This window comes from Gracilinanus agilis, chromosome 3 (assembly GCF_016433145.1).
Source record: "Gracilinanus agilis isolate LMUSP501 chromosome 3, AgileGrace, whole genome shotgun sequence".
NCBI lineage: Eukaryota > Metazoa > Chordata > Mammalia > Didelphimorphia > Didelphidae > Gracilinanus > Gracilinanus agilis.
The window spans coordinates 22142415-22167346 of record NC_058132.1 but is presented as its reverse complement, the minus strand read 5'-3'; the positions used below and the strand labels follow the sequence as shown (position 1 = coordinate 22167346).

The following is a 24932-nucleotide window of genomic DNA, read 5'->3' as shown; positions in this document are numbered from 1 at the left end:
CTCTAGACCTGGCTTCTCAATCCACTGAGCTACCCAGCTGCCCCCACAGATCAACTCTTAAGATGAGATCATGACTTCTCTTTCAGAAGAGGCTGGGATTATGATTGGGATCCTGGTAGCAGTGACGCTGGTTAGGAACTCTACTATTTTTTTAATCAGAAAGATTGAAGAATAGGATTGAGCTGCCTCTGACTCTCTTTTCTTCTAGTCTGCCTCCCAAAATAGGAGAGAGAAATCAAGACAATTCCTCTATTCTTTCACCTTCTCTAGGGGCCTGGTCTCCCTCCCTTCCCCAAGCTGGTGTTTCGCAGTATTTACTGCCCTGAATCTCATTGTTCTTCTTTTCAGGTTTATTCATTGGTTCTCCTTTTCTTTTCAATGTTTTTCTCTAGGAAACAGTTTTATTTCTCCATTTTTAGGAGAAGAGGTACTAGACTTAGACTTTTGTAGCCCTGAAATAAAAGAGATAAGATCTAGGAAGACAGAGAGGGAAAGAATGGAGAGGCAGCAAAGGAAACAGGGAGGGAATGTGTTGGAGCTAAATACAAAGAGAAATCGAGGAGAGCTGTCAGCAATTTGTAGCCCAAGGAAACAGTCCCAGTGGCTTTCCTTGACTCCATAGGCCAAACAGGATTCAGTTTTTTTTTTTAAATTTTAAACCCTTAACTTCTGTGTATTGACTTATAGGTGGAAGATTGGTAAGGGTAGGCAATGGGGGTCAAGTGACTTGCCCAGGGTCACACAGCTGGGAAGTGTCTGAGGCTGGATTTGAACCTAGGACCTCCTGTCTCTAGGCCTGGCTCTCAATCCACTGAGCTACCCAGCTGCCCCCAAGGATTCAGTTTTGATGGACTTGACTCCCTGCTCATTTCTGATCCAAGAATGATTAGGAATGCCTTGGAGAACTAAACTGAACAGGATTCCTGGACTGACTCTCCAACAGTTCTGAGAACCTTAAGCAGGCTCCCATCCAAACCAATCCCTTCATGGCTGAGGATGGGCTCCAACATTTGCCCCACTGTGATCAGATGGAAACCAGGCTGCCTCAGTCATCCCTGGCCTCAGATCTCCCTCTCTTGCTATAGGTGTCCTTGTGTCCTCTAGGTAGTACTACCAGGACAGAAAGGACTCTGGCTCATTACTTCAAGAGTAGCAGTTGACACCTGGTGAGGCCTAGGGCATCTTAGCCTCTCAAGGACTGTCTGTGGGTACAACGGACTTCAGTTTCTTGGAAATATCAGTAAATTCTCCAACTAAACACAAAAATGGAAATCCTGAAAATCAAAAGAGAGTTTAATAAAATCAAAAGTAAAAAAAAGAATTAAATAAAACTAGGATCTGCTTTTTAAAATAAAAAACAATAAAATAGACAAACCATTGGTTAATTTGATTAAAGAATGAAGAAAACGAAATGACCAAGAGCAAAGAGAAAATGATGAGTAAGTTATCAATGAAGTTGAAATTAAAGAAATTCTGAGCTCTTATTTTGACCAATGATGTGCCAGCAAAAGTGGAATGTAAGTGTAATGAAGGAATACTTACAAAAATATGATTTGCTCAGATTGAAAGAATTTAAAATAGACTACTTAAATGACTCAATCTTAGAAAAAGACATTGAAGAAACCACAAATGAGCTCTCTAAGAAAAAATCCCCAGAATTGGATTGATTTACCAGTGCATTACAACACTGAAGGAACAATCAATCTCAATGATATATAAATTATCTTAAAAATATAGGCAATGAGGGGGTAGTGAGGTACTCATTGGATAACGGGGCCTAGAATCAGGAGGATCAGGGTTCAAATCTGGTCTCAGACACTTCCTGTATGACTCTGGGCAAGTGACTTAACCACCATTGCCTAGCCTTTACTTCTCATCTTCCTTAGAAACAATACTTAGTATTGATTCTAAGATGGAAGGGAAGGTTTTTTTTTAAATAGGGAAAGAATGAATTCCCCCCCCCCCAATTCCTTTCATGATACAAATATGCTTTTGATACCCTAACCAGGAAAAGCAAAATCAGAGAAGAAAACTAAACATTTCACTAATGAACTTTGATTGCAAATATTTTAAATAAAATACTAGCAAGGAGATTATAGGAATATATCGCAAAGACCATACCCAATTAACCAGGTGGGATTGATGTGTGGCATGTAGGGCTGGTTCAATATTAGGAAAACCATATTTGACTATACTGGTATTAATGACAACAAAAACCATGTTATTATATTCATTGGTGCAAGAAAAAGCATTTGACAAAATATAAAACCCATTCCTATGAAAAACAGCAGAAAATAAAGGAATCAGTGGAGCCTTTCTTATCATAAGTAGTATGTATCTAAAATAAGAAGCAAGCACTATCTAAAATTGGGGTTAAATAGAAGAAAAAAGTATTCCTGACAAATTCAAGAGTGAAGCAAAGAGTCCATTTTCACCTCTGTTATTCAATATGTCAGCATTGTAACAGAAATGCTTTTGGTGGTGTTGTTCAATTATGTCTATCTCTTCGTGACCCCATTTTTGGGTCTTCTTGGCACAGGTGCTGTATATTTAATGAAATAGAGAACTTTCACTCAATCCTGATGAAAAGATCAGAGCTGGATAGAAAATATGACTCTCAAATAGAAGACTCAAAAAAAGCATTAAAAGGTAAACAAGAAAAAGAAATCATAAGGGGATCACTAAGTTTAAACTGTTTACTTTAAACTTACTAACTCTTATATGAGAAGATAATACTTATCATTCCTAAGAATTTTGTCATTGTAGAAGGAGGATAGAAGGGCAACTGGGTGGCTCAGTGGATTGAAAGTCAGGCCTAGTGATGCTAGATCCTAGGTTCAAATCTGGCTTCAGATACTTTCTAGCTGTGTGGCCCTGGGCAAGTCACTTAACCCCATGGCCTAGTTCTTATCACTCTTCTGCCTCAGAACCAATACTTAGTACCAATTCTAAGATGAAAGGCAAGGATTAAAGAAAAGGATACATAGGCAGATAGCATGAGTATGAATTGACTATATGGGATGATTAAAAATAAATAAAATTAAGGTGTGAGAAAGAATGCTGAATTGGGAAAAGGGGAAAGCAGAGAGAGAATAGGGGAAATTATGTCATATTAAAGTAACCCATGAGGAAGACCTTTTATAATGGAGGGGAAAATGGGGAGTGGCAGGCAAAGGTTGAACTCTACAGTCATCAGAATTGACTGAAAGAGGGAATAACACACTCTAGGTTGGATATAGAAATCTACCTTATCCAACAGGGAAGAAAGAGGGGGAAAGGTAGGAGAGAAAGGAGGGAAATGATACAAAGGAGGGAAGAAGGAAAACAAACTTTTGAGGAGAAGCACAGGAAAGAGAGAGGGAAAAGGATAAAAGGTGAATATAGAGGGGAAGGAAATACAGAGCTAGTATTCATAACTGTAAATGTGAATGGCATGCATACAATGGAAAGAGATAACAGAATGGATTATGAAACAGGATTCTAACAAGGTGTTATTTATAAGTGTTACACTTAAAACAGAGTAACCCTGAGTGAAAATTAGGGGCTATATATAGCAGAATCTATTAAGAGTGCACCAGAGGTTAAAAAGCATCAGGGTAGCAATCATGATCCCTGACAAAGCAAAATGCAAAATAGATCTCATTAAAAGGGAGACGCTAGGAAACTATTTTGCTAAAAGATACTGTTTTTGATTAAAATTCTCTGCAGGCCATATCTTAATTTTTAAATATAATTATTTATAATTATTAAAATTACAATCATAATAGCTGGTCAGAGAAAGATAAAGCACAGGCTGCACGTGGCTAGCTGACTAGCTCTCCTGGCTACCCACTTTGTGAGCAGGCTACACCAGAGCCAGATCATGGGCGTCTTTAGTCAATGGTTCCAAATGTGTGGAATAAACAAGAGTCCTCACCCACTCAAATTAAAATCCTGCAGTCTCAAGGGGAGAGTGGAAGAGAGAGAATTTCTTTCTTCTTTCTCACGAGAGAGGGCAACTCCCTAGTGTTATGGGGAATAGCCAGGGAAGGTGACAAATATTAATATGTGGGCTCTGTGGGTGGATAGGAGACAGGAAGGGACAACAAGAAAGACTTTACAAGTCTGGGAACCAATTTTAACTATAAGGGAAAGACCATTGACTGAATGGCAGTTATGCCTGACCAACTGCCACTCAGCCCCACCCAGCCAATCTGAATAATAAATTCAGATTATTACATACAAACAATAAGGACCTTAAATTACTAAAAACACACAGGGAATAATCAGGTTTAATTATTATATGAAGGGATTGGAAAGGGGGTTATGTAAAACTATGACTAGCAACCCAGGACAGGAGTCAGAAGGGGAGAGAGTTCCTTAGCCAACCTGGCTCCTGCCAGGTTTTGACAGCTTGGCTAAGGACCTGAGGTTGGGGCTTGAACTTGGGATCTCACAAATATTCCAGGGATGGTTTCAGGATGCCAGGAGCCAACTCCTCCAGGAAACAGATGATCCAAAGCAGCCAGGTAGGGAGAGAAGACTGCAAGCTGTCCACCAGATCACAGACCACTTCCCTGCTCAGTGCTTTCTTGCAGGATAGATGTCCTCTGTTTTCCACCTTCACCACTCTCCAAGATCCCAGGGAATCAGGATACAACTTCACTAGCTCTGAGGTCTCCCAGGGTCAGTAACAGTTTGTCCCAACCACCATGGAGTCTGTCTCAGAGAGCAAGCCACTCCTGCTTTCCCATTCCATATGGAATTCTCCAGCCCTTCCTGCTAAGTCTCCTACATAACTAAATAATTTTCCTCACAACACTATGTGGGAAAATGCAATGCATGGGCACAAAGACAAACATTAGAGAGGTTTTGGACATGTGACACCACCCCCATTCCTCTGTCTGACTGCTTTTGTCCAGGGGTGTGGGTGAGGGTGGGGATTTGGGGGAGCAGGATTTACAGTCTCGGTGTGAAGTCCACCCCAATCAGAAAATAGCAAGATATAGCATGAGCTCCTCACTTGCCCACCCTTACCACTCTTCCACCAAGGAGCCAATACACAGAAGTTAAGGGTTTAAAAAAAAATAAAAAATAAACAACCAGTGATTTATTCATTGTATTGTTTTATTCATAAAATTGTCTTAGTTATTAGTTCATTGATTTTATTACTTTCAAATTTATTAATCTCTTTTGAATGTTAGGATTTCCCTTTTGGTATTTAATTGGATTTTAAAAATTTGTTCTTTTAAAATTCTTTTTAGTTGCATTGCTAATTCCTTGATCTCCCCTTTTATTTTATTGATATAAGTATGTAGAGAGGTAAAATTTCCCCTAAGTACTGTTGGAGCTACATCTCATTAATTTTGATATGTTCTCCTTTTGGGTCATTCTCTTTTTATTAAAAAAAATTTTTAAACCCTTATCTTCCACCTTAGAATCAACACTATATGTTGGTTCCATGGCAGAAGAGTGGTAAGGGCTAGGCAATGGGGGTTAAATGACTTGCCCAAGATCACACAGCTAGGAATTGTCTGAAGCCATTTTTGAACTTAGGACCTCCTGTCTCTAGTCCTGACTCTCAGTCCACTGAGTCACTTAGCTGCCACTGGGTCATTCTCTTTAATGAAATTATTGATTATTCTTTGTCCTACTCATTCTTTTTTTGTTGTTTTGTTTTTATTTTTATTTTAAAATTTAAATATTTTTAATTTTTTAGAATATTTTTGCATGGTTGCATGATTCATGTTCTTTCCCTCCCCTCCCAACTGTCCCTCCCCACCTTCTCCATAGCCAACACACAATTCCACTGGGCTTACATGTATCAATGATCAAGACCTATTTCCATAACATTGATAGCTGTACTTGGGTGGTTGTTTAGATTCTATATCCCAAATCATATCCCCATCAACTCATATATGTTCAAGCATTGTTTCTTTTCTGTGTTTCTACTCCCAGTTCTTCCTCTGACTGTGGATATCGTTCTTTTTCATAAGTCCCTCAGAATTGTTCTGGATCATTACATTGCTGTCAGTAGAGATGTCCATTACATTTGATTGTACCACAGTGTATCAGTCTCTCTGTGTAATGTTCTCCTGGTTCTGCTCCTTTCACTCTGAATCAATTCCTGGAGGTCATTCCAGTTCACATGGAATTCCTCCAATTCATTATTCCTTTGAGCACAACAGTATTCCATCATCAACAGATACCACAATTTGTTCAGCCATTCCCCAAATGAAGCACATTCCCTCATTTTCCAATTTTTTGTCACCACAAAGAGTGTGACTATAAATATTTTTGTACAAGTGGAATGACTGGATCAAAGGACAGACAGTCTTTTAAAGCCCTTTGGGTACAGTTCCAAAATGCCATCCAGAACAACTCCACCAGCAATGCATTAAGATCTCAATTTTGCCACATATCCCCTCCAACATTTATTATTTTCCTTTGCTGTCATTTTGGCCAATCTGCAAGGTGTAAAGTGGTACCTCAGAGTTGTTTCTATTTGCATTTCTCTAATTATTAGATATTTAGAACACTTTTTCATGTGTTTATTGATAGTTTTGATTTCTTTATCTGAAAATTGCCTCTTCATGTCCTTTCCTATTTAACAAATGGAGAATGGCTTGATTTTTTTTGTACAATTGATGTAGCTCCTTATATATTTGAGTAATTAGACATTTGTCAGAGGTTTTTGTTCTAAAGATTTTTTTCCCCCAATTTGTTGCTTCTCTTCTAATTTTGGTTGTATTGGTTTTGTTTGCACAAAACCTTTTTAATTTAACATAATCAAAATTATTTATTTTACATTTTGCAATTTTTTCTATCTCTTGCTTGATTTTAAACTCTTTCCTTTCCCAAAGATCTGACAAGTATACTATTTTGTGCTCACTTAATTTTCTCATAGTTTCCTCATTTATATTCAAGTCATTCACCCATTCTGAATTTATCTTGGTGTAGAGTGTGAGATGTTGATCTAGACTCAATCTCTCCCATGTTTTCCAATTTTCCCAGCAGTTTTTGTCAAATAGTAGGTTTTTGTTCCAAAAGCTGGGCTCTTTGGATTTATTGTAGACTGTCTTGCTGATGTCACTTACCCCAAGTCTATTCCACTGATCGTCCCCCTTCTGTCTCTTAGCCAGTACCATATTATTTTGATGACCACTGCTTTATAGTACAGTTTAAGATCTGGTACTCCTAGGCCACCTTCCTTCACATTTTTTCATTATTTCCCTTGATATTCTTAATCTTTTATTCTTCCAAATGAACTTGGTTATAGCATTTTCTATTTCAGTAAAAGAGTTTCTTGGTAGTTTGATAGGCATGACACTAAATAAGTAAATTAATTTGGGTAGAATGGTCATTTTTATTATATTAGCTTGTCCTACCTATGAGCAATTAATGTTTTTCTAATTGGTTAGATCTTTTTTTTTAGACCCTTAACTTAGGTGTATTGTCTCATAGGTGGAAGAGTGGTAAGAGTAGGCAATGGGGGTCAAGTGACTTGCCCAGGGTCACACAGCTGGGAAGTGTCTGAGGCTGGGTTTGAACCTAGGACCTCCCATCTCTAGGCCTGGCTCTCACTCCACTGAGCTACCCAGCTGCCCCTAGATCTAGTTTTAATTGTGTGGCAAGTGTTTTGTAGTTGTGTTCATATAATTCCTGTGTTTGTCTTGGAAGATAGATTCCTAAATATTTTATATTGTCTAGGGTGATTTTAAATGGAATTTCTCTTCCTAACTCTTGCTGTGGAGATGTGTTGGAAATATATAGAAATGCTGATGATTTATGTGTATTTATTTTATATCCTGCAACTTTTCTAAAGTTGTTGATTATTTCCACTAACATTTTAGTTGATTCTCTAGAATTTTTTAAGTAGACCATCATATCACCTGCAAAGAGTGATAGCTTAGTCTCCTAATTGCCTGTTTTAATACCTTCAATTTCTTCTTCTTCTCCAATTGCTACTGCTAGTGTTTCTAGTACAATGTTAAATATTAGAGGTGATAATGGGCTTCCTTGTTTCACATCTGATCTTATTGGGAAGGCTTCTAATTTATTCCCATTACATATAATGCTTGTTGATGGTTTTGGATATATATTGTTTATTATTTTTAGGAAAGGTCCTTCTATTCCTATACTTTCTAGTGTTTTCAGTAGGAATGGGTGTTTGTATTTTGTAAAAGGCTTTTTCAGCATCTATTGAGATAATCATGTAATTTTTGTTGGTTTTCTTGTTGATATGTTCAATTATGTGAATGGTTTTCCTAATATTGAACCATCCTTGCATTCCTGGTATAAATCCTATCTGGCCATAATGAATAACCCTCATGATCACTTGCTGGAGTCTTTTTGCTAGTATTCTATTTAAGATTTTTGCATCTATGTTCTTTAATGAGTTTGGTCTGTAGTTATCTTTCTCTTTTTTTATCTAGCCGGCTTTGGGATCAGTACCATATTTGTGTCATAAAAGAAATTCAGTAGAACAGCTTTTCTGCCTTTTATGTCAAATAGGCAGATCTTAAGGATTATCACTCTTTAGGATTAAATTATTAAATTTTCAATGAATTTTTAAACTTTATTTCTGCAGCCCTTTATTGAATTTAATTCTTATTATGTATGTACTTAATAGTTCTCTTTTTCTGCATTTGTTTGTGAGGCTTGTATAGCCTAATTCATGGCCAATTTTTGTGTAGGTGCTATGTATTACTGAAAGAAAATATGTTCATTTCTATTCTTCTTGAGACTCCTCTGGGGATCTATCATATGTAGCTTTTCTGAAATTCTTTTCGCCTTATTAACTACTTCTTCTAGATGTAGCCAATTCTGAGAGGGAAAAGTTGAGGTCCCACACTAGTAGAGCTTTACTTCTTCCTGTAATTCATGTAACTTGTCCTTTACGTATTTGACTGCTATGTTATTTGGTACATATAGGTTTGGCAGTGATATTGCTTCATTGTCTAAGATGCCTTTCATCAAGATGTAGTTTCCTTCCTTATTTTTATAAAAATCCTTATCTTTTGTCTTAAACTCAATATTGAATATTGGTTCCAAGGAAGAACAGTAAGGGTTAAGGAGATTAAGTGACTTGCCCAGGGTCACACAGCTAAAAAGTGTCTGAGCCCTAATTTCAACCTTGGACCTCCTGTCTCTAAGTCTCACTCTCATTCCATAGAACTACTTAAGTCTCTTTTTTATCTTTTGAAAATTACATTCATTTTTACTTTTATTTTCACTCTTTTTATTCAGCTGAAGCATAATAGATTTTGTGCCAGACTTTTTAATCTTTGCTCTGTGTGTTTCTTCCTGATTTAAGTGTATTTCTTATAAAAAAACAAATTATTGGATTCTGGTTTTTAATTCCACTCTGCTGCTCACTTCTGTTTTATGGATAAGTTCATTCCTTCCCATTCACAGCTATAATGACTATTTATGTGTTTCCCTCAATCATATTCTACCCCCCCCCCAACCCATTTATTCTTTTTTCTCTTTTCAGCCTTTCCCTGCTGGCAAATGTTTTGTTTTTGACCACCACCTTCCCTAATTCATCCTCTCATTTCTAAAGTCTCCCCACCCATATCTCATTCCCCTATACTCTGTCTTCTGTATAATCCATGATTCTGTGAGGGGTTCTAGCTGCATCACAGAATCATGGATGACATACTTCCCTTGAAGGCAAGATAGATTTCCAAAGTCAATTGAGTTCAGATATTATTCCTCCAATTCCAATGAAAGTAAGGTTTGAGCATTGACCTCCCTTCCCCTATCTTCCCCTTTATTATGTTAACTCTTTCATGACTCCACATGTGAAGTAATTCATCTTGATCTTTCATTCCCTCTTTTCCCAATGCAGTCCTCTTTCTCATCCCTTAACTTTTTTTGGATATCATCCCATCCTTTTTGATATATTCTTGTGCTCTCTGTGTATCATTCTTCAAACTGTCTCAATAGTGATAAAATTCTCAAGATTTACAAGTATCAGGGGAAGAGATGGGTCTCAGTGGGTAGAGTGGCAGACTTAGAGTGAGGAGGACCCAAGTTCAAATTTGGATTCAGATACTTGCTAAATGTGTGACCCTGGTTAAGTCACCATATTGCCTAGCCCTTATTGCCTTTCTGACTTGGAACTGATACTTCATACCAATTCCAAGGCAGAAGGTAAAAGTTTTTTTCGAAAAGAGTTACAAATATCATCTTCCTATGTAGAACTATGAATTGTTTCATCTTATTGAATCCCTTAAGTTTTATCTTACATGTTTACATTTTTATGCTTCTCTCAAGTCTTGTATTTGAATATCAAATTTTTTGTTAAAATGGTTGTTAAAATGGTTGTTAATGGTCTTTCCATCAGGAGTGCTTGATAAGTCATCTACTCTATCTTTCAATGCATTTTTTCTCCTGAAGTATTATTATATTTAATTTTACCACATAGGTAATTCTGCATTGCAATCCTAGCTTCTTTGCCTTCTGGAATATCACATTTCAAGTCCTCCATTCCTTTAATATAAAAGTTACAAGGTCCTGTGTAATCCTGACTATGCCTCTAGGATATTTAAATTTTTATTTCAAGCTATTTGTAATATTTTCTCCTTGGCCTGGAAGCTCTGGAATTTGATTATAATAGACCTGAGATGATCAGTGGATTCTTTCAGTTTCTACTTTCACTCTCATTTGAGAATATAAGGTAGTTTTCCTTAATAATTTCTTATAATATGGCATTTAAACTCTTTTTTGATTATGACTTTCAGAGAGTTCAACAACTCTTAGATAATTTATCTTGTACCTATTTTCTAGGTCAGTTGTTTTTCCAACGAGATATTTCACATTTTCTTCTATTTTTCATTCTTTTGATTTTGTTTGATTGTATCTTGTATCTCAGGGAGTCATTAGTTTTCTTTTTCCCAATTTTAATTTTTAGAAAATTGTTTTCTTTGCTAAGCTTTGATACCTTCTTTTCCATTTAGTCAATTCTATTTTTTTTTGGTAATTGTTTTCTTCATTGGACTTTTGGGCTTCCTTTTCCATGACAGATTCTAGTTTTTAGGGAGTAGTTTCCTAAGTTACTTTCTGTGTATGTTTGACCAAACTATTGAACCTTTTTTTATGATTCTTTTGTATCACTCATTTCTTTTCTAATTTTTTCCTATTTCTCTGATTCATAAAAAAAACCTTTTGGTTCCGGGTTAAGATGGCGGCAGAGTAAAAAGCAGCTCTTAACCTCTCCTGACTGAAACACACAAGACTCCTAAAGGGGACATAAAAAGAAGTCCAGATGAACGGAGGAACCCCTCAACAGGGTGCAGTGTGGAAGGTATGTGGAATCGGGATATTTCCATGCTATAAAGGGGTGAAACAGCCCTCACTAAATCTCGGGCTGAGCAACCACCCCACCCCCAACCCCTCCACACACAACACTTATAGCGCCGAAGCCAGCTAAAAAGAAATAGAGCAAGTTTGGGGCACCCATCGAGTCATTGGCAGCTCCAGGGCCTGTTCCTAAGAGCAGCAAGATTTAGGTCCCCAAAAAGCTAAAGAACACAGGTAGAGGCAGACACAGCCGTGAGCTAAGGCTCTGAAACCCTGAGTGGGGAAACAGTGCAGACAGGTATATGACTTTGGAAGCAGCGCCCTGAGACTGGTAAAGAAACCTCCAGTGGAGGATCAAGCAAGGGGGTCCACCAGGGGGCTTGACCTTGGAAAAAACCAGACCTCAGACCTCAGAAGCCAAAAGACCGTAGACAGTCACTGAGCGCGAGGATAAAGCGCGAGGAGAAGCTGCTGGGCTAATGATGGCTACCCAGACTCAGGAAGTTCAGAAGAGAAAGATTAACAAGAAAAAGAAGTCTTTAACACTTGACAACTTTTACACAGAGAAAATCCAGACAACCGAGCAAACAGAGGAGGAGAACAAACAAGCATCCGGACCCTCCTCAAATAAGGAAAACGGGTCACAAGCTATGGAAGAGTTCAAAACTGAGATTTTGAGGAAGATGGAAGAGATCTGGCAAGAAAATAACAGTTTAAAAGGTAGAATCTTGCAATTGGAAAGTGAGGCTCAGAAATCAAATGAACTGATAAGCAAATTGAACACCAGAAATGACCAGATTGAAAAGGAAAACCGAAAGATTATAGCCGAAAACCAATCCCTAAAGGCTAGAATTGAGCAATTAGAAGCTAATGATCTCTCAAGACAACAAGAACAAATAAAACAAAGTCAAAAGACTGAAAAAATAGAAGGAAACATGAAATATCTCAATGAGAAAGTGACAGACCAAGAAAACCGGTCTAGAAGAGACAATTTGAGAATCATTGGTTTCCCTGAAAAGGGAGAAATTAATAGAAACCTGGCCTCCATACTAACAGAAATTATTCAGCAAAATTGCCCTGAAGTCCTACTACAAGAGGGCAATATAGACATTGAAAGGATCCATAGAACACCCGGGACATTCGATCCAGATAAGAAAACGCCCAGGAATATAATTGCGAAATTCAAGAGCTTCCAAGCAAAAGAAAAAATCTTACAAGAAGCCAGAAAGAGACAATTCAAATATCAAGGAGCACCAATCAGGATCACACAGGATCTGGCAGCCTCCACGCTAAAAGACTGCAAGGCTTGGAATATGATATTCAGAAAGGCAAGAGAGCTGGGCCTGCAACCATGGATCAACTACCCATCAAAATTGACTATATATTTCCAGGGGAAAGTATGGGCATTCAACAAAATTGAAGAATTCCAGGTATTTGCACAGAAAAGCCCAGGGCTAAATGGAAAGTTTGATATCCAACCACAAAAATCGAGAGAAACATGAAAAGGTAAATAAGAAACAGAGGGGAAAGAAAGAAAACTCATAATTTTTAAATTTGCCTTTTTAAGGGCCTCAGTAAGATCTAATTATCTGCATTCCTATGTAGAGAAATGTTATGTGTAATTCTCTGTAGTGAACTCTATTCACTATTATCGTATTTACTATTATAGTAATCAGAAGAATAATTCACAGGGTGAGGGTGGAACACTAAATAATCTAAGATGACATGGGGAATGGGATAGAGGGGGTGAATAGTAGGGGACACCAAGAGAAACTTGAGTGAATAAGAAAAATAGAATATTGTATTACACACAAAGAGGGCATGGGAAGGAGAGGGGACAAATACTATTATAAGAAGGAGAGGAAGAGAGCATTAAGAGGTAATAATCAAACCTTACTCTCAGTGTAATCAACCCGGAGAGGGAAGAGTAGCTATACTATCCACTGAGACATAAAACTCTTATCTAACCCTTCTAAGAAAGTCAGAAGGGATAAACGAAGGGGAGCAGGGGAGTGGGGAGGTAAAAAAAAAGGAGGTGAGAAGAAGGGGGAGGGAATTCATAAGGCCTTTAAAAACAAAAAGTGGGGGAAAAATAAGGGAGGGTGTAGAAAGGGAAGTTAATCAAGGGAGGGGATAAGGGATACCAGCTTAATAGCAAACCACTGGTTTAAAAGGAAATAGTTTAAGAAGAAGGTGTAGGAATAGGGGAGAATAGAAAAATGTCAGCGAAATGCACAGCTGATAATTATAACTCTGAATGTGAATGGGATGAACTTTCTCATAAAACGGAAGCAAATAGCAGAGTGGATTAGAAACCAAAATCCCACCATATGTTGTCTACAAGAAACACATATGAGGTGGGTGGACATACACAAGTTTAAGGTTCAGGGCTTGAACAAAAGCTTTTGGGCGTCAAATGAGAAAAAGAAGGCAGGAGTGGCTATTGTGATTTCTGACAAAGCCAAAGTAAAAATAGATATGATTAAAAAAGACAGGGAAGGTTCATTACATCCTGATTAAAGGCAGTATAAACAATGAGGAAATAACACTGCTCAATATGTATGCACCAAGTGGCATAGCATCCAAATTCATAAAGGAGAAACTGGCAGAGCTCAAGAAGGAAATAGATAGTAAAACCATGCTAGTGGGTGATCTAAATATTCCTCTTTCAGATCTACATAAATCAAACCAAAAAAATAAATAAGAAAGAGGTAAGAGAGGTGAATGAAGTCCTAGAAAAATTAGATTTAATTGACATGTGGAGAAAAATAAATAGGGACAAAAAGGAATACACCTTCTTTTCAGCTGCTCATGGTACATTCACAAAGATTGACCATGTAATAGGGCATAGAATCATTGCAAACAAATGCAAAAGAGCAGAAATAATAAATGTAACCTTCTCAGATCATAATGCAATGAAAATAATAATTAGTAAGGGCACCTGGACAGGAAAATCATAAACTAATTGGAAATTAAATAATATGATTCTCCAAAACCAATTTGTCAAAGAAGAAATCATAGAAGCAATCAACAATTTCATTGAAGAAAATGAAAATGATGAGACATCCTACCAAACTCTGTGGGATGTAGCCAACGCAGTACTCAGGGGGAAATTTATATCCTTGAGTGCATATATTAACAAATTAAGGAGAGCAGAGATTAATGAATTGGGCATGCAACTCAAAAAATTAGAAAGTGAGCAAATTAAAAATCCCCAGATGAAAACTAAATTAGAAATACTAAAAATCAAGGGAGAAATCAATAAAATCAAAAGTAAAGGAACTATTGAATTAATAAATAAGACTAGAAGCTGGTACTTTGAAAAAACAGATAAAAGAGAGAAAGTACTGGTCAATCTAATGAAAAAAGGAAAGAAGAAAACCAAATTGACAGTATCATAGATGAAAAGGAAGACCTCATCTCTAATGAAGGGGAAATCAAGGCAATTATTAAAAACTATTTTGCCCAATTTTATGGTAATAAATATAACAATTTAGGAGATATGGATGAATATTTACAGAAATATAAACTGCCTAGATTAACAGCAGAAGAAATAGAATACCAAAATAATCCCATATCAGAAAAAGAAATTGAACAAGTCATCAAATAACTCCCTAAGAAAAAATTGCCAGGGCCTGATGAACATTGTACACAGAGACTGATATACTATGGTAAAATCGAATGTAATGGACCTCTGAACCAGCAGCAATACAATGACCCAGGACAGCTCTGAGGGATTTATGGTAAAGACGCTACCCACATTCAGAGGAAGGACTGCAGGAGAGGAAACATATAAGAAAAACAACTGCTTGAACGCATGGGTCGGGGTGGACATGATTGAGGGTGTGGACTCGAAACTACCACACCAATGCAACCACCAACAATTTGGAAATAGGTCTTGATCAAGGACACATGACAAAACCAGTGGAAATGTGGGTCGGCCATGGGTGGGGGGAGTGCGGGGGGTGAAGGGGAAAGGAGGAGCATGAATCATGTAACCATGAATATTAATAAATGTTTAAATCTAAAAAAACCCTTTTACTTTTTGTTACAATAAATATTTCATGAAAGAAGAGCAAGGAATAGGTAAACAAGGTTAAGTGGCATGCAAATGGTTCCATAGCTAGGAAATATCTGAGGCCAGATTTGAACAGAGGTCATCCTGACCACAAGTCTAGCTATCTAATCATTGTGCCACTAGCTGCCCCTTATTTTATTTTCAAAAACCTTTCTGAGATCATCCAGGAGTTCCTTGTGGGTCTGACATGATCCTACATTTTCCTTTGATGCTTTTCACATGTATCCATTTTAGCATTGTTATCCTCTTCTGAGTTTGTTTTGATCTTTCCTGTCACAAAAGTAACTTTCTAGGCTTCTGTTTTGGTTTGTTTTGGTCTTTTGTTAATTTTTTCCAGCTTATTTTGTGACCTCTGTTTATATGTTAATATTTGTCTCTCTTTCCTGGAGTGGAGGGAGCTCTTGTCCAAGCCTCATATATTGGGGCCTCCTTGGTGAGTGGGGTATGCTAGCTGCCTTTGGGTCTAAGACCTGATGCCCCCTGGCATCAGCATGAGAGTCAGCAATTAAGATGGTTCACAATGTAGCAGACTGTCTGGCACCTTGGGTGTTCCTAGTAAAGGGGGAAGAGACAGAAGAATGTTGCCACACTGGCATGACTTATGAAAATGAATGAGCTGGTAGAGACTTTTAAACCCAGGTGAGGAGCTCATAGGGGTCCCATTTCTTCAGTTCTTGATCTATGGGGAGCCACTGCTCTGTGGTGGGACAAGGCCTAACTCAGCTAGATGAAGAATCTATGTGTATTCAGGCTGATCTTTCCTTAAAGGAAATCAAACACTTCTCCCAAAAGGTTTATCATATCTTCATAATCAGAATAAAAATTATATAACAAGAAAAGGTTATTTGGTATCACTCTCACCCAGTTTAAAGGAACAGTTAATGCAAATGATATAAAAAACATATACAAAGTTTGAAGAGCCCATTTGCCAAACTTGGCAACTAATCCATTAGTTTATAACCCAGGAGATAAGAGGGGGCATTCTTCTAAGGGGCCTCAGGGTCTGGTATTTGTATTTCTGACATTACTTTGCAAACAATTGAGATAAAATAAAGATGAGACACAAAATGCATTTAGTTTGTTGTAAGAATCAGAAAGACCAATGAGATTCTTTCTTGTAAACAGACTCTACCTTGTGTTGTCACATGTACTTTCTTCCATTTTGTTGTTTTTCTCTTGGCCAGTTAAGGGAAACTAGATTATATAAATTGTCTTTTGTTTCATATATACAGGTGGATATAATTAATCAACATTCTTTTCTTTTCTTGTTTGTAAATCCTTAAGTTTCTTTCTCAGAATTGGTTCTAAGGCAGAATAGTGGTAATGGCTTGGCAATGGGGGTTAAATAACTTGCCCAGGGTCACATAACTAGGAAGTGTATGAAGCCAGATTTGAATCCAGGATTTCCCATCTCCAGATTGGGCTCTCTAACCACTGAGTCACCTAGCTGACTCCCCGCTCCTTTGGTACTCCCCCCCCCCCACACACACACACACTTTTTTTTTCATTTGATGAAAGAGGACCCTGAAACCTACATCTTTCATCTCCCAACTTTGAAAGCCCCTAAACTTTTCTTCAATTAGAAATTACATTACCCAATTTTGTATCCTGAATTGTATTATGGTTGTCTTTTATTTGTTTTACTTTGTCTGTTTTTTTCAACATATTACATTGTTTTTTTAAGTATAAGAATTTGACGGCTTTGGACTAAATGGGGAGTTCATTGAACATTGTTTTACAACTGCCTAGCCAGTGTTACTGTATTATAAGACATGATGAGCAAGATGCCTTTAGAAATCCCTGGAATGACTCATATGAACTGATAGTGAAGTGAGTGGAACCAGGAGAACATTGTACACAGTAAGAGCAATATTGTATGAAGATCAACTGTGAATGACTTAGCTATTTTTTATAGCGTACCAATATCCAGTTGTTATGATTAAAATTATCTCAAGAGTGTAAGAATTTAAATTAAGCTTTTATGCTAAATATGAGAATTCAAAGTAATATTGTGGTTACCAATTTAAAAATATTACAGCTTAAGTCCCAATGACTTTTAGCAGTTTTATTTACAAAGAGGTGGAAAGAGTGAAAGTGGAAAAATGTAGATAAAGAGACAGAAAGTAATGACTATCTATTAATAGCTTAAGTTGAATTCTAATATCTCCAGACCACAGATGCAAATCTGAAAGTGAATCTCACCAGAATCCAAAGTCCTAATTAAGAAGCTGAAATTCAAAGTACCAGGAGATACTGAAGAATCCACGAGAACATTCTGTACGTAGGAGGCTAAGACTGCCAAGAATCTCACCAGAACACACTCTGAGGGGAGTATCCCACCAAAGAGCCAACAAGCAGAGAGGGTCTCTTTTCCAAAAAAACAAGTAAGAAATATCTCGATTCACCACCATATGCCAACTCAAGATCCAGGGAAAAAGTCTCCTCCTCCAGTCTGGCTCACCAACACGGAGAGAATGACTGAATCCTCCAGTTAGCCTTTTTAAAAGCAGTTTTCTCATTGTCACTTCCTGTAGCTCCCCCACCTTACGAGAACTAATCACAGTCTTTCAATTTACCTAGCATTGCCCAAGTAGGGGTATCCAGTGAATTTAGGAGGTATGAGCTTATTGCTTACTCTACTCTAGTAAGTGTCTAGCAAACTCTCTTCCTTTAGGGTCAAATAGGGGTATTTTAAGTTCTTGATTTGTTTAGCTAAAAATAAACAAGAGGAGAGGTTAAACCTATCTTCACAGGAGACTGATGACTTAGCTATCCTGATCAATACAGTGATCTAAGACAATTCCAAAGGACTTATGATGAAGAAAAATGCTCTCTACCTCCAGAGAAAGACATGATGGTCTCTGAATGTAGACCAAAGAATACTTATGTCAATTTCTTTTTCCTTTCCATTTTGTTGTTGTTGTTGTTGCAAAGTGGCTAATATGGAAACATAGGACTACACATTTCTTATCTTCACAATAGGTGGGGAAGGGATAAGGGGTGGAAACTAAAAATTTTTTAAAAAAGATTTTAAAACGTAAATGAATAAAGAATTTGGAGTTTTGGAAAGAGGTTTGAGATTTTCATTCCATTGAGGTACTGGGGAAAGATTGGCAAATGTAATCTTCTCAGATCATAATGCAATAAAAATAATAATTAGTAAGGGCACCTGGACAGAAAAAATAAAAAACTAATTGGAAATTAAATAATATGATTCTCCAAAACCAAATTGTCAAAGAAGAAATCATAGAAGCAAACAACAATTTCATTGAAGAAAATGACAGTGATGAGACATCCTACCAAACTCTGTGGGATGTAGCCAAGGCAGTACTCAGGGGGAAATTTATATCCTTGAGTGCATATATTAACAAATTAAGAAGGGCAGAGATTAATGAATTGGGCATGCAACTCAAAAAATTAGAAAGCGAGCAAATTAAAAATCCCCAGATGAAAATTAAATTAGAAATACTAAAAATCAAGGGAGAAATCAATAAAATCAAAGGTAAAAGAACCATTGAATTAATAAATAAGACTAGAAGCTGGTACTTTGAAAAAACAGATAAAATAGACAAAGTACTGGTCAATCTAATAAAAAAAAAGGAAAGAAGAAAACCAAATTGACAGTATCATAGATGAAAAGGGAGACCTCATCTCTAATGAAGGGGAAATTAAGGCAATCATTAAAAACTATTTTGCCCAATTTTATGGTAATAAATATAACAATTTAGGAGATATGGATGAATATTTACAAAAATATAAACTGTCTAGCTTAACAGCAGAAGAAATAGAATACCTAAATAATCCTATATCAGAAAAAGAAATTGAACAAGCCATCAAAGAACACCCCAAGAAAAAATCGCCAGGGCCTGATGGATTCACAATTGAATTCTATCAGACATTCAAAGAGCAACTAATCCCAATACTATACAAATTATTTGATATGATAAGCAAAGAAGGAGTCCTACCAAATTCCTTTTATGACACAAACATGGTACTGATTCCAAAGCCAGGGAGATCAAAAACAGAGAAAGAAAACTACAGACCAATCTCCCTAATGAACATAGATGCAAAAATCTTAAATAGAATACTAGCAAAGAGACTCCAGCAAGTAATTAAGAAGATCATCCACCATGATCAGGTGGGATTTATACCAGGAATGCAAGGATGGTTCAACATTAAGAAAACCATCCACATAATTGACCATATCCACATTCTAACAAACAAAAATCACATGATTATCTCAATAGATGCTGAAAAAGCCTTTGACAAAATACAGCATGCATTCCTATTGAAAACACTGAAAAGTATAGGAATAGAAGGACCTTTCCTAAAAATAATAAACAGTATATACCTAAAACCATCAACAAGCATTATATGCAATGGGGATAAATTAGAAGCCTTCCCAATAAGATCAGGTGTGAAACAAGGATGTCCATTATCACCTCTATTATTCAACATAGTTCTAGAAATGCTAGCAGTTGCAATTAGGGAAGAAAAAGAAATTGAAGGTATCAAAATAGGCAATGAGGAGACTAAGCTATCACTCTTTGCAGATGATATGATGGTATACTTAAAAAATCCTAGAGAATCAACTAAGAAGCTTGTAGAAATAATCAACAACTTTAGCAAAGTTGCAGGATACAAAATAAATGCACATAAATCATCAGCATTTCTACATATTTCCAACACATCACAGCAGCATGAGGTAGAAAGAGAAACACCATTTAAATTTACCCTAGACAATATAAAATACTTGGGAATCTATCTACCAAAACAAACACAGAAATTATACAAAAACAACTACAAAACACTTTCCAAACAAATAAAACTGGATCTAAACAACTGGAAAGTCATTGGTTGCTCATGGGTAGGACGAGCTAACATAATAAAGATGACCATCCTACCCAAATTAATTTACCTATTTAGTGCCATACCTATCAAACTACCAAAAAACTTCTTTACTGAATTAGAAAAAACTATAACAAATTTCATTTGGAATAACAAAAGATCAAGAATATCAAGGGAAATAATGAAAAAAAATGTGAAGGAAGGGGGCCTAGCAGTACCAGATATTAAACTATTTTATAAAGCAGCAGTCATCTAAACAATATGGTACTGGCTAAGAGACAGAGGGGAGGATCAGGGGAATAGACTTGGGGTAAATGACATCAGCAAGACAGTGTATGATAAACCCAAAGATCCCACCTTTTGGGACATGAATCCACTATTTGACAAAAATTGCTGGGAATTTTGGAAAACAATATGGGAGAGATTAGGTCTAGATCAACATCTCACACCCTACACCAAGATAAATTCAGAATGGGTGAACGACTTGAATATAAAGAGGGAAACTATAAACATGTTAAGTGAACACAGAATAGTATACTTGTCAGATCTATGGGAAAGGAAAGACTTTAAAACCAAGCAAGAGTTAGAGAAAATTACAAAATGTAAATTAAATGGTTTTGATTATATTAAACTAAAAAGCTTTTGTACAAACAAAAACAATGTAGTCAAAATCAGTAGGGAAACAATAAATTGGGAAAAAATCTTTATAACGAAAAACTCTGACAGGTGTCTAATTACTCAAATATACAAGGAGTTAAAGCAATTGTATAAAAAATCAAGCCATTCCCCAATTGATAAATGGGCAAGAGACATGAATAGGCAATTTCCAGGTAAAGAAATCAAAAGTATCAATAAACACATGAGAAAGTGCTCTAAATCTCTAATAATTAGAGAAATGCAAATCAAAACAACTCTGAGGTATCACCTCACACCTAGCAGATTGGCTAAAATGAAAGAAGGGGAGAGTAATGAATGTTGGAGGGGATGTGGCAAAATTGGGACATTAATGCATTGCTGGTGGAGTTGTGAACTGATCCAGCCATTCTGGCTGGCAATTTGGAATCATGCTCAAAGGGCTATAAAAGAATGCCTGCCCTTTGATCCAGCTATACCATTGTTGGGTTTGTACTCCAAAGAGATCATAGATAAACAGACTTGTACAAAAATATTTATAGCTGCTCTTTTTGTGGTGGCAAAAAAACTGGAAAAAGAGGGTATGTCCTTCAATTGGGGAATGGCTGAACAAACTGTGGTATATGCTTGTGATGGAATACTATTGTGCTAAAAGGAATAAGAAACTGGAGAAGTTCCAGGTGAACTGGAAAGACCTCCAGGAACTGATGCAGAGCGAAAGGAGCAGAGCCAAAAGAACACTATACACAGAGACTGATAAACTATGGTAAAACTGAATGTAATGGACCTCTGTACCAGCAGCAATACAAAAACCCAGGACAATTCTGAGGGATTTATGGTAAAGAACGCTACCCACATCCAGAGAAAGGACTGCAGGAGAGGAAACATATAAGAAAAACAGCTGCTTGCACGCATGGGCTGGGGTGGACATGATTGAGGGTGTGGACTCGAAACTACCACACCAATGCAACTACCAACAATTTGGAAACAGGTCTTGATCAAGGACACACAATAAAACCAGTGGAAATGTGGGTCGGCCATGGGTGGGGGGAATGTGGGGGGTCAAGGGGAAAGTAGGAGCATGAAACATGTAACCATGTTAAAAATGAATATTAATGTTTAAAATTTTAAAAAAAAGAAATAAGAGGGTAATTTATTCAATAATGTCAATGTTCTAAAGGCAAACAACCTTGAAAGACTTAGGACTTCTGATCAATGCAGTGACCAACCAGGATTGCAGAGGACCCATAAGTTACTCACTTCCCACAAAAGCTACACACTTCCTAGGCAATCAGAGCCTCACTTCAGAAATGATTTAGACTCAGGATGGATGTTGTAACAGACTTTTCTGAGCTTGGGAATTAGATTTCTGTAATTGTCCATACTGGTTCACAAGGATTTTCTTTTTTTTAGTGGGATGGATGAAAAGGGGGACAGAAAATAGATTTTGATTAATTGGAAAAATTTAGATTAAGAAAAATGTCATTCAGACCACAGTTGTCAATTACATAACTTGCAACACTCCGAGGTGCAGTCTGAACCAGGTGAAAAGGTAATTGGGAAATTGTTAACAAAAGAAAATACGGTAATACACAGACAATTTAAATGCTAAATTAAAAGGTGACCTTTAGGGATCCTTATGTGTAGATTTAGGCCACCAAAAAAGTCATCCCTCAGACTCTAAGGTATATACTGTGGGAGTATGACTTTCCCAAGGTCACTTGCCCACTTCACAATTCTATCTCCTCCCCCCTCTCCCGTTCTCCATTCAGAAAGTCCCCAAAGGCAGAGACAGGAAGTTGGGATACCCTAAGGTTTGTACCAATAAAGCTCCATGAAATGAAAGGAAACTAGGGCCAGAGATGATTTCTCTATGGTCCTGCTGCACAGTAGTGTGATTAGGGGTATGGAGCGTCTGTCATCTGTACATAGGAGAGCAAAACGAGTGAATTATAATTGGGCAGCAGGGATTGTACTGTGAACCCAGGCACAGGATGCTAAAGCCAAACTTCTCTTTACATGGATAAGAACAAGGTTTCATAGCAGCCATGCTTCCATGTGACATTTTATGTCACAAACAGGAAAATATAGGTGCAATGGTGAATCTCTGTGTGTGAAAGGAGACAAAGTTGAAATTCTCCTTTCCATCTCCAGAATTTCCCTGGAAAAGGGGATCAGGGCGAGTCCCATTGCATGACCATAGCTCATACTCCAACCAAGACTAGAAACACTCTGTGGGGCCACAGCACCAAGTGAAATGGACTGAAGGAAAGACCAAGGAAGAGAGTACGGGGTAGTCATTGAAGATGCAGACCTAGAAGTTGGAGGACAAAGAAGATTGTATTTTGCTGGGACAGAAGAGGATAATCCAATATCAACAACTATGATGATGAGGACATCTCAAATGCTTTTTGTACCCAACATGTGAAAAGGATTTTCTCCACATAGAATCCTATTAAATTCAGAGCAAAAGATTATCCATTTTCCAATTGAAGAAACTGAGGCTTGGAAAGGAGGAGACACAGTTACTACACAGATAGTTGACAGGAAAGGAAGGATTCTACTCAAGTTTCATGACTCTGAGCTCAGGGATCCTTCTACAACAACACATTGTGCCTTGGAACCAGGAGAGCAGAATGTCACTTAACTCTGTTTCTGTCATGCCAGGGAAGGAGAGAGCCCAACACAAAGTTGGGGGCCCAATCCAGCTACTCACCATAGATAATAAGAGTCTTGTCTTTGGTGCGCTTCAAACCAGTAATTGAGTTAAATGCCTGACAGGCATAGGTTCCAGCATGATTCAGGGATGCAGTAGCAGAGAATGTGGCTGAGTTTCTCAACACTTTTCCATTGTGAATCCAAGTGAATTGGGCAGGTGGGTTAGATTCAGCAGAACAGATCAATTCCATACGTTCCCCTTCATTGTATTCATCTATGGTAGGGATAATTGTGGGGGTTTCGGGGCCATCTGGAAGAAAGAGAAGAATTCTATATTGAGATTATGGCAGAAAGAAGGGCATCTCCTATTCTGTAAGCCATTACTAGGGACCACTGTATCTCCTGATCCTTCTTTGAGCTGTGAAATTTACAGCACTTTCTCTACTTTATGAGATTTGATCTGAACTTAGAAGATCTTAGGACTTTATCCAGTTCAAGCACCATGGCTGGTGACCCTCCACCAGAAAGCATGATAAGGCCAATCTAGCCTCCCTGAAGATTAAGGGGGATGGGAACTTCAGAGCCTAGATCTTTAGCACTCAGAGAAGTGACTGAATTAGGCTGACCTCTGGGAACACACCACCAGGCTATAAACAAATACCATATAGGAAGAACATATTTACTCACAGGCAACATTCAGTGTGTATGGATCATTCCTATTGCTGGTAAATGGGTTCCTGACTTCACACACATAAGGTCCTTTGTCTTCCCTTGTGATATTGTTTATAATGAGTGTCCTGTTATCCCAGGACAGCTGTATCCTGTCACCAGATGGGGCACGTAGGTTTTTGAACCACTGGTATGTGACTATTACACCTGTAGCCTGGCATGTCAATGAGACAGTATCCTTGTTCTCCACTGGGGCCATTTTGGAGCTGCTGATGGTAGGTTTGGATAGTGGTCCTGTACAAAAAATAGAAAGAAAATGACTGTGTTGGTTCTTTTTCTTACCTTATAACCAAACAACTGGTTTGGAAGTAGCCTCTCTAAGACCTTGACAAGGCTGGAGACCAGAGACCAAGAACCTGTGATTTCAATGGCAAGGACAGCCCTTTCTCTGGTATAGATCACAACTTCTCCAGGTCTTAGGAAAAGTTCATCTTTAGTTTCTGTGGCTGACAAAGACATTCACATGGAGCCTAAGTCCCTGGTGCTCAATCGATCTGGGCTGAGGCAAGCTGGTCCAGGGATGACAGACCCCTTTATCTAACACCTGTGCTTGGATTTGAGGCCTTTCTAGCTTGGAAGGACCACTGAGAGTTTATGTTTCCTTGACCTGGACTTCAAGAAGCCAGAGTTACTTACCTTCATGCCTGAAGTGGAAAGAACAGGAAAGGCCAAGAGTGGGAATAGATCAGTTAGTAGCAGG

At 37.6% G+C, this 24932-nt stretch overlaps 1 protein-coding gene across 1 annotated transcript in view; it reads right to left on the bottom strand.

The window, feature by feature from the left end:
- Window positions 1-24932, bottom strand: part of LOC123240848 (hemicentin-1-like) — a 106840-nt gene that overhangs the window by 52199 nt on the left and 29709 nt on the right. The window contains exons 9-10 of the mRNA XM_044668562.1: window positions 24191-24466; window positions 23562-23813 (exon numbers count right to left, since the gene is read on the bottom strand). Of these exons, the coding sequence (XP_044524497.1) occupies window positions 23562-23813; window positions 24191-24466 (528 nt within the window). The remainder of the gene's footprint in view (window positions 1-23561; window positions 23814-24190; window positions 24467-24932) is intronic.